This window comes from Grammomys surdaster, unplaced genomic scaffold (assembly GCF_004785775.1).
Source record: "Grammomys surdaster isolate TR1022 unplaced genomic scaffold, NIH_TR_1.0 141, whole genome shotgun sequence".
Lineage (NCBI taxonomy): Eukaryota > Metazoa > Chordata > Mammalia > Rodentia > Muridae > Grammomys > Grammomys surdaster.
Window position 1 is genome coordinate 3,034,055 of NW_021604599.1, and position 19,278 is coordinate 3,053,332.

The 19,278-nt window shown below is 39.1% G+C and overlaps 1 protein-coding gene across 2 annotated transcripts in view; it reads right to left on the reverse strand.

Annotated features, from left to right (window-relative positions):
- Nucleotides 1-1,099: 1,099 nt before the first annotated feature.
- The window catches only part of Ric1 (RIC1 homolog, RAB6A GEF complex partner 1), an 84,931-nt gene continuing 66,752 nt past the window's right edge, over nt 1,100-19,278 (reverse strand). The window contains exons 15-26 of one of the 2 annotated variants that reach the window (XM_028764060.1): nt 18,480-18,569; nt 17,611-17,771; nt 16,420-16,558; nt 13,203-13,319; nt 11,993-12,721; nt 10,118-10,276; nt 9,894-10,030; nt 8,012-8,298; nt 7,077-7,268; nt 5,530-5,707; nt 5,202-5,390; nt 1,100-3,985 (exon numbers count right to left, since the gene is read on the reverse strand). In XM_028764060.1, the coding sequence (XP_028619893.1) occupies nt 3,697-3,985; nt 5,202-5,390; nt 5,530-5,707; nt 7,077-7,268; nt 8,012-8,298; nt 9,894-10,030; nt 10,118-10,276; nt 11,993-12,721; nt 13,203-13,319; nt 16,420-16,558; nt 17,611-17,771; nt 18,480-18,569 (2,667 nt within the window). In that variant the 3' untranslated portion in view covers nt 1,100-3,696. Of the gene's footprint in view, nt 3,986-5,201; nt 5,391-5,529; nt 5,720-7,076; nt 7,269-8,011; nt 8,299-9,893; nt 10,031-10,117; nt 10,277-11,992; nt 12,722-13,202; nt 13,320-16,419; nt 16,559-17,610; nt 17,772-18,479; nt 18,570-19,278 lie in introns of both variants that reach the window. The other variant, XM_028764059.1, reaches the window with a different exon arrangement.

Genomic DNA, 19,278 nt, shown 5'->3' on the forward strand with positions numbered 1-19,278 from the left:
AAATCACAATACTAATCATAAATTTGGGTAAAGCCTAAATATCCAAAAATATATAAAATCACGGGCCAACCAAAGATAAATATGATCTTTTAGTTTGGTCTAAAAACCATGGAAAAAGATACACATAAGCCATCTACATTAAGTGTAGGTAGCAGACGCTGGAACCTTCATTTACAGTGGGAACTAGTGAAGGCACTCTAACAGAACTTGGTATTTCCTCAGGGACATAGTACTTCATCATAATCCAGCAATTGCACTTCTAGAGAGAAATGAAAACTTCCGTACAGAAAAGCCTCGTCCCTTGAATCCCCTTCCTTATCTATGAGGCTATGGTCCAAGATCCTCAATGGGTTTTCCTGAAACCATGGATTATGTGGTACATCATACTTTTTACCTATATACACACCTGTGGTAAAATCAGCAATTAGGCACAGTAAGAAGCATGTATAACAGTGTGCTGTAATAAAAGCTATTTAAACCGAGAAGCTGTTAATGTCTATAGTTTATATTTAGTTCTTTCTGGACCTTATCTGACTAGGTAACTGAAATCCTAGAAGGCAAGGCGGGGTAAGGGAGAATTACTACGTGAATGTTTATAGAGTTACAGCCTAAAGTCAAAAACCCAACCTGTAACCTTTAAATGGAGAGTAAACATTTATCAAACAGCATTATTCAGCTTTTAAAAAAATAAAGTAGATATATGAAAAATGTTCAAAACATGATGCCAAGGTAATAAACACCCATAGTCTAGATGATCCACAAAACATATAAGGGGCATAGAGGACCATGCAAGTAATTTTTAATTCTATCTACTAGAGTTGACGCCTAGTTTCTTGTACACTTCTGTTTGCTTGGTGATCACATGGTGTGCATAATTTTCTACCATTTCTTCTCTATATCTTGAGCATGTATGTCTATGTAATGAATGGTCCCAATATTCTGCCATCAGGCACTTTGATGTTCTTACTCTGTATCTAAATATTTTAAATAAATGTTTAAACTTTGAGGTATTTCATTCAGGAGAATATAAGATTTATTTTTTGTGGCATTTAATACATACCCTTTTTTTTGCTGTTAACCTGAGATAAGTAAACAAAAGTTTACTTTGTTTGTGTAATAGTTTTATTACCCTTTACCAAGGGGAGTGGAGGGAATACACATTACAAAAGCAGCAGCAACTTTAGTTACAAGCAAAGGTTGTTTTTATCTCCAAATGATCTCTTTTGGTATCAGCAAGAAATTTAACCATATATATTAACTTTCAAATAGTTAGGCTGAATATTTAAGTTCATTAAAGATATGGCTTACACAGGTGATATGTTTTAAACCAAACAATGCAGCAAAAACACAATTTTTAAAAGAGTATACAACAAGCAAAGAATAATTTTTATTAAGCTTGCCAAATTTCTTGCCTTGGTGTTTCCTAGTTCTACTATACACACTACATATTTTATCAATGAGTCATTCCCAGCTCAAACCACAGGAGTAACATTAGCTAATTCAGACCCAACCTTTCAGATTGTGAGGTGGTAGTCAGATGACTGGGAACAGCAGCACACGGCTGTGAAGCCCACTTACTGGGGCAGCTGAGGAAGAGGTACAAATTGGTGTTCAGCTTGGGCAAGGCTCTGCCACAAAAAAAAGGGTGGGAGGGGTTGTGGGCTATAACTTACTAGTGGAACACTTGGTTAGCATGAGAGGCCCTAGGCTCATTCTTAATACCGGCCCCACCACCAAAGTTGGATTAACTCAGCAGCACTCATGTAAGACATCTGAAAAGACCACTGCTGCTTATTATGGTACACTGTTTTAATAACTAATAGCCACATTAGAAATTGACTAAGTACAAAAGAATTGCTGTTTTTTTTTTTTCCCTAATGGAATGGGACAGAAGAAATTTCAGCCTATTTATTTATTTATTTATTTATTTATTTATTTATTTTTGCTGCACTGCATGTACTTACTTAGGAAACCTTATTCTCTATTTTAAAGTTCAGAACAAGGTGGTGGTTTGATACAATGACTTAAATAAAAATAGCACCAGAAGGACCAGGTACCAATAGTAACATAGTTCACCCATTCAGGAATTTTATTATGTAAAATTATTGCACTTCTAATGTAGAAAGTAGATAACAGTAATTACTAAATTCAATAATTTTAACTAAATTGGTGAAATTTGAAATAATTTCAAAATAATTCTGAGGTTTCCTCTAAAGGATACTGCCTAAGAGGACCTAGTCTATCTCTTTAGTTTAAAAGGCAGGAATAGAGGACTGAATTCCATTTCTAAGCTATATCTGCATTATAGAGAGGCTGTTTTACATGGTGGTACGAATTTGGTCCACATCAAATACATTGTTATAAAAATAAACAAGATTTTATAAAAAATAACATTGCATTCCTTGTTCAAATTGCACAGTACAAATAAGCTATCTAAATTAATACTGTTATTAATAATTAGAATTACATGTGGAAGGTATGTGTTTAGTCTGAAGCAACTGAATATGTAGTTCTGCTTTCATAATGTATGAAAACTAAATTTTAAGTCACGTCTAGAAATACATAAAATATTTTTAAACTTTATAATAAAGAATTTACAAACTAATTTTTAGTAGCTGATAATACAGGATCCCACAGTCTATTTACATAAAAGCCCATTTTTATTCAATTTACAAAAGCAATAAATAAGAAACTACATTAATTTGCACAAAACCTGTTCCACCTCATGATCAGTGGGATTATTACTTTACAGCGGGTCAGCAAACCTGTCCTCCTCTGTGATGACTGCTCATTTTGGAAAGAAGAAAAAGTCTTGTCTTTATTCCAAGAGTGAGTATAGTCATGCAGAATCCAGCGTAAAACCTTACAGATTATAATACACGCCTTAAAAATATGGACAGTCCCTTTGAGTATATTTACATGAATATTCACAAAAAGATACAGTTCTTTGATACAAAATTTAGTGGTGTCAGCATAATTGATAAGAACCCCCTCACCCTCTGCCCACGTTGATCTAGTAGGAATTAAGCTTGCTAAAACAGGCACATTAACTCACAGGTAAATAGCTTCCGTCAATTCAGGACTGCTAGTGAACAGAGTACCAAAGCCAAAGGGTCTCTGTCCACTGACCCACATTGTGCAAGAGAAGGATTCAAAGGACCAATTAGAGTGCAGTTGACTCTGTACAAGGAAGCAAACAAGTAGCTCAGGTACCTGATGAGCTACAGCAAGCACCTTAACACTTATTTAAAAGAAAGTTAAAAACAAATAACCCACCCTACAAAAAACAAAGCCAGTCTAGACACACACTGAACCAGAAAATATATAAGCTATAAGTAGTGAAAATGTAAGCTCACTTGGGGCAAAATAATCCCTACACATTAACAATCTGTCATGAATAATTCCTACAACTGCCAATCTGTTGTGGATAAAATCAAAATATTCTATGTGTGCATCTATATTCTGCTCATTACTTTCTACTGCAGCTTACATTTTTCTTATGAAAGATGCTCTGATACCACACTTTTTGTTTTAATGGAGTCAATGAGATTTAGAGAAGAGTTCATTAAATTATAATACTTTACGAGAGAGTTCTGACCCAAGTTCTTTTACCTGTTAAATCATTCAGCAGGTCACAATGTACTCAGGTACACGGTGCTGTGACTAATACTGCCCGCTGTGACGTGCTCACTGTTGTCAGGACACAGAACAGTCATAAGCCCCATCCTGAAATGGTTCCTCCTCATCTGCTTGTGTTGGGTCCTCTTCTTTCCGGCTGACCATGCTGTTACCCCCAGTCTCACTCTGAGAGATGCTCCCATGGCTGGAAGAGCCCCTGTTCTCCTCTGCCCGGGGGCTGGTCAGTTCAGGACTCTTACCCACTGTTGCTGGCTGGAAGGTGTCAGGCTGGACCAGTTCTTCTGTTATCTCACTGAGCTTCTGCAGTTGTGGCTTAATGATGTTTAAAAATGGCTTATATCCAGGGCTGAGTAAAGGGGAAAAAAATAGCTGTCATCTGCTATAATTCAAAAGACTTGATAGAGGGGCTAGGGAGATAGCTGTTAGTCTGTAAAGTGCCTGTTGTGCACGCATGCGGTCCTGAGTTCAATCTCTAGGACCCACATCAAAAGCCAGTGTGGTGGTGCTGACAAGGCACAGATAGCATTTCTGGAAGCATGCTGACAGCCAGACAGCCTAGCCAAATCAGTGAGCCCCAGGTCCCAGTGAGAGACCCTGTCTCAAACAACAAGGTGAGTAACTCCTGGGGAAGGGCGGCAGAAGCTGACTTCTGTCTTTTGTACATGTGCACAAGTACAAATGCAAAGTACTCACATGCACAACTTGGCTAAGCATACAATACTTTAGACTCTAAGGAAATACTTTCACTGGAAAGTATCTAACTTAAATAGATTTGGCAATTAAGGAAAACTAGATCTAAGGGAAGAAAAGAGTTTCAAATCTACACAACTGCTGACAAAGGCAGGACCTCAATTCCCACCCACTACTTATAATTTGGAAATGCTAGTAACTGTCATGGAGTCTTGAAATTTACATAGACTACATAACCTGTCTTTACTGTAGACTTAACCACAGAGCTACCAATCTAAGTTCCAGTCTCATGATCATCTGGATACATAAATCTTAAGCCAGCATTATGCTTTCATTTATAAACTAACCACACTTTACACTAGTCAACAGACAGTACCCATTCAAGTGCCTGAGGACATCCTGGTTAAAGAAAAACTACTTTAAAACATAAATATGGCCAGGCAGTGGTGGCACACGCCTTTAGTCCTAGCACTTGGGAGGCAGAGGCAGGCGGATTTCTGAGTTTGAGGCCAGCCTGGTCTACAGAGTGAGTTCCGGGACAGCCAGGACTATACAGAGAAACCCTGTCTCGAAAATCAAAAAACAAAACAAAACAAAACAAACCCATAAATATGAAAGCATTTTTTAGTTTCATAAATTTAAAATGTCCAAAAGGAGTGAATTATAAGTTTTTGCTTTTTTGGGACAGGGTATCATATGTAGCTCTGGATGACCTGAAGCTTGCTATTTAGATTAGGCTTACCTCAAACTCACTGCCTCCCAAGTGCCGGGATTTAAGGGATGTACTACCATACCTTGCAGTTATAATGATCCTAATGTGAAAAGGCCATCATTCACCAACGGATACCATGCTTACAGAAACCAGGACTTACCAGTCTGCAGAGGCCCACCGGTCTATAGCGTGCAACCCTGTTTTTATGTTCTGTAACATCTCTCCATCCATCTCTGAAGACTGAGCGATCCCAAGAATCTGACTGACCACTGAGGATTCTCTGAGGATCAGGCCGATGACAACACACCAGTCCAGACATCCTGCCTCCATGAAAATGTGCAGCAAATAACTAGACAGAAAGCAGCAAGACAGTGGTCTGTATGAACAACAGCTGCTGACAAAAGGCAGCAAGTGCTTAGAAAGGACTCTTCCCACCTGCACAAAGAAACCCACGGGGCTCTCCGTGTTCTCAACCTGGAGTCACTCACCGAAGCTGGACTTGAGATTTATGGGGCCCTTTACTCGCCAGCTCCATGGAGATGTGCTCTAGCTCAGACTGAGTCAAGCTGAGCGTGGAGAAGTTCTCATCCACCATTGTCCAGTCTCCATCCACCATGGAGCTGCTTTCCGTCAAGTCTGTAGCTGAACCAATGCTGCACTCATCCCCTGGTGAAGAAATTGAAGAAGTTATGTGAGCTTCCCATTTCACAAACAAGCATTTCCCTTTCATTATAATGTTATTTATTTTTAAAATGCTAGTTTCTCTTCAAGATTTCAAAGTAAAAACATTCACTCTACTACTAAAATAGCCATTATATGAACAACATATGTATTTTAAGAGCTAGCAGACCATTAAAAAATTATATGCCTTAGGATGGGAAAACATTCTAATTTTACAATGAAAAGTTAATAGCAGTTAGGAGCCTTCACACATGACAGAAGCTTCACCCAACAGTGATGATAAAACGATAGCCGAATACTAGGTAAATGCCTGGCCCTTAAGAATGCTGGAAAAAAAATTAATCTAGTTTTGTAATGAAGATCTGTAGTTTCAACTACTTGTGGCCGAGACAGGAGAACCTCAAGTTCGAGGGCAGCCTGGGAAAATGGAGGGGACTGCTTGCTTAGCATTCAGGAGGTCCTAGGTTCAATCCCCAGCACTGGCTCCTCCATCCTCCACCAAAACAATAACTGTCCCCCCGCCCCAAACCAAAATCCAGCCTAATTACTATTGAAGATTTACTATTTTATAACCCTATAGCAACACAAATTGCTTCAAAACCTCTTTTGTTTATAGTTTAACCATAACTATATAGCAGAAATTAGTATACTGTTTTTATAAATAGTCACATGATAAATATTTCAGGCTTTGAAAGCCAAGAAGTAAAATGAGGGACATTATATATAACAAAGAATTCTTTCATAAACCTTATTAATGAAATAAAAACTAGTGACAGAAGTATTTTTTTTATGACAAAAGTCTACTTATTCTAAAAATAGAATTGCTTATAACATTTTAATGTTAACTGGATTTCAAAGATAGTATTTCCTTATCAAAATTAATTGCAAAGGGCCAGCAAAATGGCTCAGAGGGTAAAGGTACTTGCTACCAAGCCTGACAGACAACCAGAGTTTGATCTTGGAAACCAACAAAAAGATGGATGGTGAGCCCTAATCACACCAAGTTGTCCTCTGACTTTCACACATGTACTCTTCCACACACATCAGACACACAGACACAATACATACTTTCACACGTGTACACTTCCACACACATCACAGATACAATACGCAAACATTTTAAAACTTGATTGCAAAGACTTATTTAGTGTTTACCTGTATTTCATATATCTAAAATAAATATGGTAAGGCCCAGTCAAAGCCAATTTGTTCTTATTTACCTATGCAGGCAGGTATTTAATGGCTAATTCTTTAGGAAAGAATGATGCCGTACCTTAGAAATGCTATGGTACACAACCATTTCCCAAACAAAACTCAGGAAGAGCTACAACTTGTTCTTTTATTAGATATATACCTTTATTAGATAATGGTGACAGGAAAGCATCTTGCATTTGTGGTCCAGGAGAAGAGGCTATGTCTGCATCACGATGGCTGGGACCAATGTTGCTGAGCCAGCTCTGACTTCGTTGGATGTTAGAGATGCCAGCATCCATCTCAGGGGTAATAAAAGGGTCAGCTGACTGAGACTTTAACAGCTGCTCTCCCACTGCATGGTAAGTCCAGAAGCAAAACAGGTGTGTTCAGGATGCTCTCGTTCTGTTCTCAATACTGTCTGTTCAAAGCCAATTATCACTGTATACTGTTTCTTTTATCCAAAACTAAGGATGTGAAATTACAGGAGAGCCTCTCTCAGAGCTTCCTTCTGTCTCTTACTGTAACTAGGCCACACTTTATTCTCTTGATCTGAATGACTTGCCTTGACTCTTAAGATGACCTAAAGGTCCGAAATACCATGATAAAAAGGATTTGTTTAAACAACTGGAAATCTTTATTAAAATATCTGATTTTTTTTTTTTTTTACTCAGTTTGACTTTGTCCTCTCCAAGTTTAGGAAAATGACACAAGTGTCAAGGTGACTTATTATCACCCTGGAATAAGCTCTGTCAGGTAAGCCATAGCTCAGCTTATCTGAGGCTCCTGACTAACTCATTCTAAATTCTCTGCCACAGGAAGGTAAATGGAGGAGCTTCTACATTCAGTTTTCAACCTGTTTATAATTTCATAACGACTAGACTTTGAGTTAAACTTCAAGCCAAAAAGACTTAAATAATAGTTTCTACTCCATTTATATCTTTGGCCAAATAGGAGGTATTCTAACTGATGTACAAAAAGTTGGCTTTTATCTGTTTAAATTTGCAATGAAAAGAGTTCCTTGAAGGTCATCCAATGATAACACGTCTAAATATCTAAAAGAAATAATTTTTGTAAAAAGTCTGAAGTCCACATTACCTGCTCGGCATTTCCCATTTTTGAAAGGGGAACTAATGGAAGAGACTGGGATAATGGGAAGTGGCCACAGGAAATCCTTGTGGAGTCTCTTCAGGGCTACTACAAAGTTGTCTACACGGGCAGCTCGGGTACGTTCTTTGCAAAGCCAACCGATTAGTTCAAAGCCTAGCTGGGCTGCAAAGCAGCCGAGGTCCTTTAACCGAACGTCTTCTAAGAGCCGCCGAGCATGTCTCCACAGCATCATGTCAATATACATGTTCTCGGCACAGTCACTGTCTTTGCTCCATCTGTAAGAAACAGAAGAGAGCTAAGACATAACCTCGCTGAAGAACTCCACTTTCAGGTAGCATTGATAAAGTTGAAAAGGAAGCAAGAGATCTATTACCTAATTGTGTCTGAATAGGAAGAAAAAGCTTTGGAGCGTTTCCATATCACCTCACAACTCATTAAACATACAGCACAGAGTTAACTTTACCCCCAACCCCTTTACATTTTAAAACAGGGTCTCTCTATGTAGTCCTGAAGCTCACTCTGTAGACCAGGCTGGCCTCAAACTCAGATATCCTCCTGCCTCTGCCTCCCAAGTGCTGGGATTAAAGGCGTGCACCACCATGCCAGGCACAGAGTTACCTCCTAAGACCGATCTGTAGAACTGAATATATGGAATGAGAATAAAGAGGAGACAGAAGCAGCCAGACCAGGAAGAGGTGGTACGTAACGGGTGGTACGTAACAACGGAGGTGGTACGCAACGGAGGTGGGAAAAGAAAGAACAAATACCAGTGAAAGAGGGGAAATGAAATCCATTCTACTTGCACTTTATAGATACATGAAAATAAACCTTATAAAAATTAATGACAAGTAAATATAGCCTATCATCTCTAATCCATATGAACCAATTCGTAACCAGGAGGAACTGAGTAGCGGCTCTAAGTGAGAGCAGGGCATGGAACAGGAGAGCCTGGCATCAGAAGCAGGACTTCTCAGATTTGGGCTCACTCTGCCTTCCATTAGCTGTGTGAACAAAGTCCAGTATTTTTTCACCTACAATGAGTAACGACCCTACAGAGTTGTCAGGATTAAGACGTGAACATGCAAATGCTTGCAATAGTGGGTAGCACACAGTGAGCTCTTGGTAAGGTATTGACCAGTAGTTAACTTCAGACTGTGGCTGGCAATTGTTGATACTCTTCCTACAGCTGTATTTTATCAGTGACTTTTGTCTGTGTGCTTGTGTATTTGTACTGGGGGAGGAATGTTAATGATCATGACAGGAGAAAAAAGTAAAACACCATAATAAAACATCTTGACTCTTGATATGTGCTAAGTATTGTAGTAAAAATACAAATATATAAAAACAACAAGCAAACAAACAAAACCAAAACAAAAACTCAAAAACACCTACGGAAGAGAAAACACAAGGGCCAAGAACAGGTAACACCAGAAGCAGTATAGGAGTTTCCTAACCAGAGGAAATTCCAACAATCTTTCCAGATCACTGAGTTTACAAGCTACACGGCTGGAGACGATTTTCCATTTATGATAGGTATAGTCTTTGGTCTTCAAAATGCACCAGTCCTTCAATTCTCCCATTACCTAAAGTTTTATTTGAGACCTCTGTCAACAGAAGTAATTTACATTAATTACATTTAGAACAAGTGCATCCAAATCCAATTTAGTACAAAGATATAAAAATTACAGAGAACAGAAATGAACTTAACAGGAAGAAAAAGAGAAACACAGAAGCCTTCTCTAAGCCTTTGGCAAATGAAAAAAGGATTTGTAACTGAATTAAATATTTTCTTAAGACTTGATTTTATAAATGCCTTGAAATGCAGCGTGACAAATGCTCTGAAAACAGTAATTGCTCTTTATTCTTTTACCTTTTCCCAGAAGGACCAGTTGGCATACTTAGTGTTTTCTGTAAGCCGAATTTACCAGGAGGGACATTTTCAGCTGACTGGGATAAACTGATGCTCCGATTCCTGAAGAACTCAAACCCACCACTTGAACTGGGCTCCTGTGGTTACACACAACACACAGCAGTTTTAGTCAAAGACACTCTGTGGGTGTATACCCCAGAGAAGCTGTACAATTTTGTACTAACCTGAGATGTAGGTGTGGATGGAGGGGTCTCCGATTCTCCAGAACCAATGGCTTTAAGAAATCGAATCATGTGTCGACACAGGTCCCATTTGCCCTGTTCCAGTGCTGTGTTGAACAGAAGGGTGGCATGCTGCCTACTTACTGCTGGGACTTCCATATTCTATAAAAACAACCAAAACAGATAACATTCCATTTATATGATACAATTTTGGATGACACAGCAATTCTTTTTTCGACACTTCTCTTGGTCTAAGGAATAAGCTGGCTGGGGGCAATTTAATAATAAGATTAAAAGGAGCATTTAAAAGTTCCAGATGTGCAAGAATGAAGCATCTGCTCTGCTTGTATAGTTCATACTACAATTCTCTGCATTCTTGTTACACCTTAGCTAACAATACACACCTACATTCATCATTTCCTTTCTTTCTCTTTGACTGTAAAGTTACACCATTCCCATTTTACAGGAAATGGAAACAGAGTCATCTAAATTGTTGAAGATCAATAAAAAAGCAAAATAAATCTAGGTTTTCCTGACTCCAGAAAACTTAGGTCTGTCTCCTCTAGCATTTTCTGAAGATCTGACTAAAACTGCTGCTTCAGGCAGGACCAAGCAAGACTGTTCCACACTGAGAATCCCCGACTCTTTCTTCACAACCAGCACCTTGCCTGCTTTTGTGGAAAGCTGCCTGATAGGCTGAGCACCAGCCCCAGCTAGAGGAAAGTTCCCAGCTCCACAGCTAGGGAGACCTCCAAGGGTCTGAGGGGCAGCAGAACAAAAACCCAGCTGCATTGATTTTGACTCTTTGGGCCACTCGCCTCCACTACAACATCTCTGGTTTCAGTTACTTGTCATGGAGCAAATACGTTGACAAGATATCTGCTTCAATCTGAGATTCTAACTAGGCTTATGGCTAGCTTTTTATACAAATGAAAACTACTTTGTAGTAATATGAAAGAACTTTAGAACAGCCTTTCAGATTTACAATAGTACCAAACTTTTGGGCCCCTTTATCAAACAATGAAGTAAGTTTTTCAGGGTCTCATTGTTTTGAGAAAAAAAAAAATGTGTCAAGAGCATTAATACTGTGGCAGTCCTGAGCACCCTTAGCTGTCTACAGCAAGGCTAAGATTGGTCCCTGGTTTATTTAGAATTCTTTCAGTAATTTTACATTGTAAGGAAATATACCTATTATTGTGGGTAACTCAGATCCATGCACTAATGCTCGAAGTATCATTTTTCTCAGTTAATGTTTCTTATATTTTATTAGTCTAGTATTTCTAATGGATATAAGAAAATTCAGCTGCAGAGATGGCTCAGTAGTTGAGCTCTTGGTAGGCAAGCCTGATGACTTGAACTTAGAATCCATGTAAAACCTCTGTAGTCTCCTGGAGCCAATGCTAAGATATGGGAGGTGGAGGCAGGAAAATCCACAGAAGCATAAAACACAGCTCTCCTGGTTTTTGAAGTAGGGAAAAGCTAGAGAGACACTGTCTGATAGAATGTTGAAGGCAAGAATCAACACTTTAGAGTCCTTTGACTTCCATATGCTAAGGGATATGTTCATCTGAACATATGTACACACCCATCCCTATACCTTCAATCTTATTTAAAATTATGTTCTGAAATCATTAATCTGTTTTAGGCCCTTTTAGGGACAAACAACCAAAATATTTAGGAATGTCACTTTTAAAACATGAGAGGAAATCTCTGGTCACTTGGCAAGCCTGAGTTCTTTAGAATGAAAGACATACACAATAGAGAAAATATGACCATTGCATAAGAGTGTAATTCCAAAAATCCTAACATAAGGACATACCTTTTTCCTCCTAAAATTAAGACCATGAATTCTTATCCCTTTGTAAGGACAAGTGTTACCTGTAAGATAATCAGGTAAGAGGCAGCTGTGTCCAAATCCTGAGCCATCAAACATTCCTCAAATAAGTCCTTGGGGTTTCCAACAGCTGCAAAAAGGTAATTCCATAGAGCATACTCAGTCTTCCTGGCACAGTGCACAACTGTCTGAAGGAAAAGGGGGAACTCGGTGATGAACTTGGCCACGGTGGGAAGCAGTGGATCGGGAATGGGCTCCCGTGAGGTAGCTTCTTCTTCCAGCACTTCATGGAGCATGAGCTCTAACACGTGAGGGAAGTAAGGTAATGCAGAACAGGATTGAGCCAGAAGGAGAGCTTGCTCGCCGAGGTTCCTGACCAGGAGCTGGCGGAGGATATGGTGGAGGTAGATTTGAGAGGTTCTCTCCACAACACAGAAGGGAAAGAGCACCTCCAGCTGCTCCCTAGTACTGTTCCGTGTGTACAGAGAGTCATAGAGTAGAGTGTCATTGACAGCACCAAGGACCAATGCATCTTCAAACAGAACGGCGAGGGGGTAAATGTTGATATGGAAAGGCAGCATGATCCGCTGGGACAGGAAGGAGTGGGGCTTGCGGTGATCCCTGGGGAAGAGAGGGAGCCAAACTTTCATCCCCGCACCACCACAGCTCAGCCAGAGGGCCTCCAGAAGGTGACGCTTTTGTTTGTTTGCTCGACAGGTAGTCCAGACATTTTCCACTGACTGCGCTAGTACAACAGGAGGACAGAACGGCAGCTGAGGAGACACAAGAAGGCTGGGTTTGGGTTTTCCTATCAAATATGGAGGTTCTTAAGTTCATAGGTGCTAGCTTTGTAGATAGTCAAAACAAGCTTGCTTTTTTTTTTTAATTTAAAGAAGGGACATTTATTTAGAATTAGTATATATTAGAATTAGAAATAGTAATCTTTCAAAGTATATGTACTGAAATCTATAAAGAAACAAACCCAAAAAACCCTATGATCACTGACCTCTATGTTTTTTTCTCCTAATAAATGAAATTTATAAAAATGTACCTAAGCAGTATCAGCTGGAAAACGAGACACTTTCTTGTTTTAGGTCTTACCCTTTCTTCTTAAACCCAGTTGTAAGATGAATTTTATGTATGTTCTTAGCGTCTAGATCACAACACACTAATCTCCCCTTAAATTCCTCTTTTCATAACCCTGACCTCGTGATCACTTCCCAGGGCTTGAGAGGCCCACACAGCGTTACTCACGAGCTTCCTCTGGTTAGGGCTGCTGTCCTTGTCCCGGATCTGAGGGCCCGACCTGTCCCTCTGCATCATGATGAGCTGTCCCGCAAGGTTCAGCATGATGCTCTCGGCATCGCCAGCCTGAAATTTCCGAAAGAAACTCATCAATACTAATTTATAGGCATGTTCTTGGCATTCCTCGACACCTAGTAAAATTTATAGGTTAAACAACCAACAGCATTTACTGGGGGTTGTACTAAGTACAGCCATTTTGCTAGGCTCTGTGGGAAATCAAGTTTCCTGGATAAGACAAAGTATAACATTATATGGTTAGTGACCAACGAGTGCAGAACTGAATTATCCTGAAAAAACTAAAGAGAACTCCAGAAGTTCTCTCTGTCTCTGTCTGTCTGTCTCTCTCTCTCTGTCTCTGTCTGTCTCCCTCTCTCTCTCCCTCTCCCCCCCGCCCACACGTTGGAGATGGCCTCAGTGATCTAGCTGCTGTCACTAGAGAAGGGTTAAAAGGATGAGACACCAGGAAGGCCAGGAAGTCAGAAGTAGTAGGAAAAGGCTGTATGAAATGTAAGCGAACACATGTAGCTAGAACAGAACAGTCCCATTGGTAACTGCGAGAATGACCTCCTAGCTGGGTGGCAGCAGACCTTTGGGGAGATCTTCGAAAGTAAGAGCATGACACAAACCACCTTGCACACCTCTCAAATGAAAGAATCATTAAAAAAAAAAATCCCATTTAGTCAGGATGAATTACTGTATTTTATTATGGAAATTTTAATCAAAGGCTATAGTAAAGAGTCAGTAATTATCACTGTAATTAAACCCACTAACCCTTCCACCCCCACCCCCTGCTTAAACAAGGACATAGTGGCAGTTTGAGAAACACTGTTTTAAGCCGACTATCAGGTAAATCATGTCGTTTCATCTGTAAAGGGGAAAATTATTTTGATTTAAAAAGCAAACAGAATTTACTGCCAACCTAGGCGTGACAAAACAGAAAAAGCATGTCTGAATCAAAGAGGCTTCATGGTACAAGATCTAAGTGGAGTATTAGAAAAACAGGGTCTGCTGCTGGAGTGGTGCCTCGGTGGTCAAGGCATTTGCTGCTCTTGCAGGGGTTCCTTCCCAGGAGTTCCTTCCCAGCACTCTCACTGCCTGCTCAGAATAGCTTCTAACTCCAGCTCCAAGAGAGTCAATCCCCTCTATTTATTTCCCTCCTGCTATATTTCACCTTTCTAATCTGTTCTTCAGTGAGTTAAAAACCTCTTTGTGAAGCCATCTCCTGCTGTACCCCTTACTACTGACGCTACTGATCACCACTATATCTAGCTTACACAAAGATTTTCCTCTCTAAATCTTGACAAGGTATTTCAAAGCAAGACATTATGCTATCTATTCTCTGATATTTAATTCAGTCCTAAAATATGTAGACATTTCCCTTAAACTACAATGTTAATGAAACAAAATTTTTTTTATTTTTCTCTCAGTTCATATTTATTGTTAATTATTACAATGGTGCTTTTTAATAACTGATTTTAATGAGCATACAAATAAGCGTAATGGCTTATTTATGTAGCACAGCAGTATGGTGATTTATATAACAATGGTCCACATAGGCTCCTGTATTTGAATGTTTGGTCTCCTAGTGGTGGCGCTATTTAGTAAAGGTTAGGAGGTTTGGCCTTGTTAGATAAGGTTTGTGACTGGGGGCAGACTTTAAGGTTTCAAAAAGTTCAATTAGACATAATTCCACGTAGGCTCTATGGTTTTGGTAATAAATCTTCATATGAACTTCCTATCATCCCACCTTAGGAAGCATACAACATTTGTTTCATACATTCTGATGACTAAGGCTTCACTGTGGTGTAAAGTTTCATGTAACAATCATTGCTGAATCAGTTATTTTCTTGGGACGTAAAATGGTGACTGTAATTTTCACTTTTCTTTAAAATCTTGTAGTGGGAATTGTGTAAAACAGAATTTTATTTTATCAACTAAGGCTAGGTGGTTATCATGACAGAGCTTACAGACAGAACAGGAGCTGTGCTGTAAGGAAGAAAGCAATCAAGTTCAAACCGGAGCCTAGAGCAGTGAGCGAGCGAGCGAGCATACAGCAAGTACAGCAGACTTGGTGACAGGGGGCTGCCTGCGTGCAGATGCAGTACTACAGAGCAAAGTGCAGGGGAGAAGAGAACAACAGGGATTTATAAATTAAAGATTCTCATGGAAGAAAGTTGTTCTTATTATTTATTATTCCAAATAATAGAGAACTAGGTAGGTTGTTCCCAATCAGAATTCTTATGAATGCAGTATAAAATGGCTCTCTAAATAAGAAGTTAAATACTCCATAATTTTATGAGAATGCTCAAGTTTAATGAAGTACCTAAATTAGAAGAAAAAGATGGAGAGAGCATGACAATCTACACATTATAGAGCTTCTCTTTCACAATAGGCTCCCAGTTACATAGAGTTTGGAAACTGCTGGGAGCCAAAGCAGCCTTGCAATAGAAGTGACTGCAGCCCAGGTGATCCCAGCACCATGTGTACCTGGTCACTACACCCACCACCTGTGGGATTCCGCTCTCTCTTCCTCCTAACTGCCAGGCATCCTCCACACCCTAAGTTCACTTTACTTCCTTCTATCTTCTCTCTCCTCCCTATGCTCAGGCCACTAACACCACTCAATACGATCAGTATGACATTCTCTCCAGTACTCCTCCTTCATCAAGTTCTGCCCTGATTTCACTTTCCTCTGTATAGAATAAATACTGGTTTGAAAGCTACAATATCATCCACAAGACTTCTCTTTTCTTATACCCTTAGCTCTAGACACTAAAAATTTTCAACCCTCCGATTGCATCATGTTATCTCTTGTCTGTAAACCTTTGCATGACTGCCTGAATTTCTTTCTCTTTGTTTAGAACTCTCCCTACTTCTGCTCCAGGCTTCAAATCAAATGGTATATAAAAGTTTTCTGATGGATTAAACAGACCATTCCAAGTTTCTAGTATATGCCCTCAGAGTAGTCTGGATATGTGTACTTATTGTTTAATGCTGACCAGACACTGGTCTCCTTGGCTTGCCACTAAAATTCAGCATCTTCATGCAAGGTACATTACAGACACAGCATGCATTTGTTGAACAAATAAACAGACACACAAACACTGACCTAAGACACTACAGACTGAAACGTAAACCCCTAAGAGCTCTGAAAAGGCAGTGGTACCTGCTGCGGCATTTTCAAGGTGATGCCATTCTCTGTACTCACTGACGTCAACGTGACAGACACTACCAGGAAGGGGTGAGGAATGTAACGTGACATGGAGACCTCCTGAAGCACCTGCACACTAGCTGTAGTATTCGAGCTGTAAAAATAAACAGAAAAAGTCCATAGCTCAACAATGCTCAGATTTGTTTTCCTTGGCAGTTGTTATATTACAGCACATTTTATGTCTCCACAGCAGACCCAAATGTCTTCTCCCCATCGTCCTTTCCTCCCCAATTATCCTCCCATTAAGATTATTAATGATGTTGGGGCTGGAGAGATGGCTCAAAGGTTAAGAGCACCGACTGCTCTTCCAGAGGTCTTGAGTTCAATTCCCAGCAACCACATGGTGGCTCACCACCATTTATAATGGGATCTGATGCCCTCTTCTGGTGTGTCTGAAGACAATGACAGTGTACTCATATATATACATAAATAAATAAATGTTTTAAAAAAGATTATTAATGTTGAGGGACCCAAAGACCATATACAGGAATAAGACAATGAAAGGCAGGAAAATGCTAGAAAGTAGGAAAAACAAAACCACAACACAGAACATCCCCAAACCAGCAGTAGGAAGGAAGCTATTCAAATAGAAATACCTGGGGGTCTGAGGGTCAGGGACAACTGTGTGGTTGTGAAATGACAAAAGTTTAACTAATCTTGATGTTTATCTTTGGATTACTAATCCAGCACAGCATTTTAGCACACACCTAACTCCTATACCAAAAATACAGACTTTTAAGAACAAAGGACAACGCTCATACAGTCTACATGCTCCCTGCTGACCAATGCCAACAATATAAGGTTTCCGTGCTGCAGACTACAGTATCCACTGTAGCAGGGATGAGGTGAGCTTTCTGAGGATAGTTCCTCAACTTTCCACAAGTACCTGGAGAGTAGATTGCCCACCAACTTGTAAGTTGTGGGAAAAAGTACCTAAGACTGATCTCAGCAAAAATGGCTAAAACGATAGTCCTCTTCCCCATGACACAGGGAGAAAAGCTCAGGCAGTCGGTGCAGGTTCTGGTGCTTTTCTTCACAGCTACTACATAAACATCACCAAAACTCCTTATAATGAAACAAAATATGAAGATGGAAAAAGGATTTTAGAAAACCTGAGAAAGAGACTCACCCCATGTTATAACTTACCCATCGGATTTTCTTTCAATACTGTAAAGGCATATTGAACAGTCTGCTCTAAACACCACCACCATGTCCCGGAAGACACTAAGCAGTAATGTTTCTATTGGTACTTTGGTGACATGAGCAAAGGCATTGTCCAGGTTGGATGTTCGTAAGTAGATTCTGAGCTGAAGAAGAAAAGAAGAAGTACATAAAAATCAGATGGTCACCTAGGGTGCTTAAGTTCCCAGTCAGGCTATCTTTATCTACAGACTCCTCTCCAGCTCACTTTAAAGTAAAAGGAGTCAGAAGAATGAACAACATTTTAGCAAAAAATGAATGTTTATGTTTTGGCAAGCTAACTCTTCATAAATAACCAAAGATAAAAGTGATCATGAGTGAATGTAATATTACGAGACCGTGTCTCAGAACTGTGTACTCAAACCTGATTAATGAGACTACTGCTCCCTCAAAACCAACATACAAGTCAATAAGTTAATAAAGCTATCCTTAAGAACAGTCGTTCTTATGTATTTTTTACTTTTAATGTTTTATTATTAATCCTTAGAATTTATTTTCTACCTAAAAGGTTATCCTTTTTAGGTTTATTTACTTCTGAGACAAGGTTAATATTTAGCTCACAATGGGGCTGAATCAAATTCCTCCTGTCTCAGCTTTTTGGGTATTATAATATAAATGGTTATCTTACAAATTCAATTTGTCACTTTAAAGAAGAACTGGAAGAACCTAAACAGTAATTCTACTATTGAAATATGCTAAATTATTGGAATAAAATGCTTTGTTCAGTTTTTAATGGCTTATTGTCTACCTAAAATTAGATCATGCTTAGCTCCAAAATTAAAACTCTATTATTTCCGAGGAAAAAAAAAAGTTACCTCTTCTTGATTGTCACTTAAGTTGTAACATGCAAGGACCATAAAGTCATTCCACCAGGCTAAGCCACCAGTCACAATCATATTTTGCTCCTTAAAAGAAAAATTTAAGATGCAATTACCTTAATTATATTACTAAAACTTTAAACAAATATAATACTCTCAGAAAGCTCAGATTATTCCTGCTTTATTCTCTCTTGCAAAATTATTTCTCTGGGACTTCTATTTACAATGTACCATATCCTGTCTTTAAAAAAAAAAATATTCCTAAGAGAAACAGCTGTGCCATTCAAAATATCTCAACACTACACAGCATCATGAATCTCACATTTAAAACAACAATTAAAATTCTGGCTTTATTCCTGAGCAGATGAGTGCATGAATCCCAATCTTTTGGCAAATGATAGTATTAGTGTCCTAACTGGGTTGATAATAATACTACAGCATTTAAAAGTACCTGGTACACAAAAGACACCTACATTAATTTTCTTCATTCCTTCCCATTTGACTCTCATAAAATCTAATTCATTCTCCCTCTGGTCCTCCATCCCCCACTCTCGACATCCAGATGCACATACCCACACACAGAATGATCTCTAAATTTGTGGACATTTAGTTTCACCATATTAGATAACTCAGTCTTAAATATTAAACCTTAAGCTAAATAATTATTGCTACTAATCTTGTTTTTCCTTCTTTTCATGTGTCTGTCAAGTGGTGTGTATGTATGTGTGTACATATCACAGAATCTTCTTTGATGGCTCTTCTACCTTATTCTTTGAGGTGGCATCTCAGTAAAGCT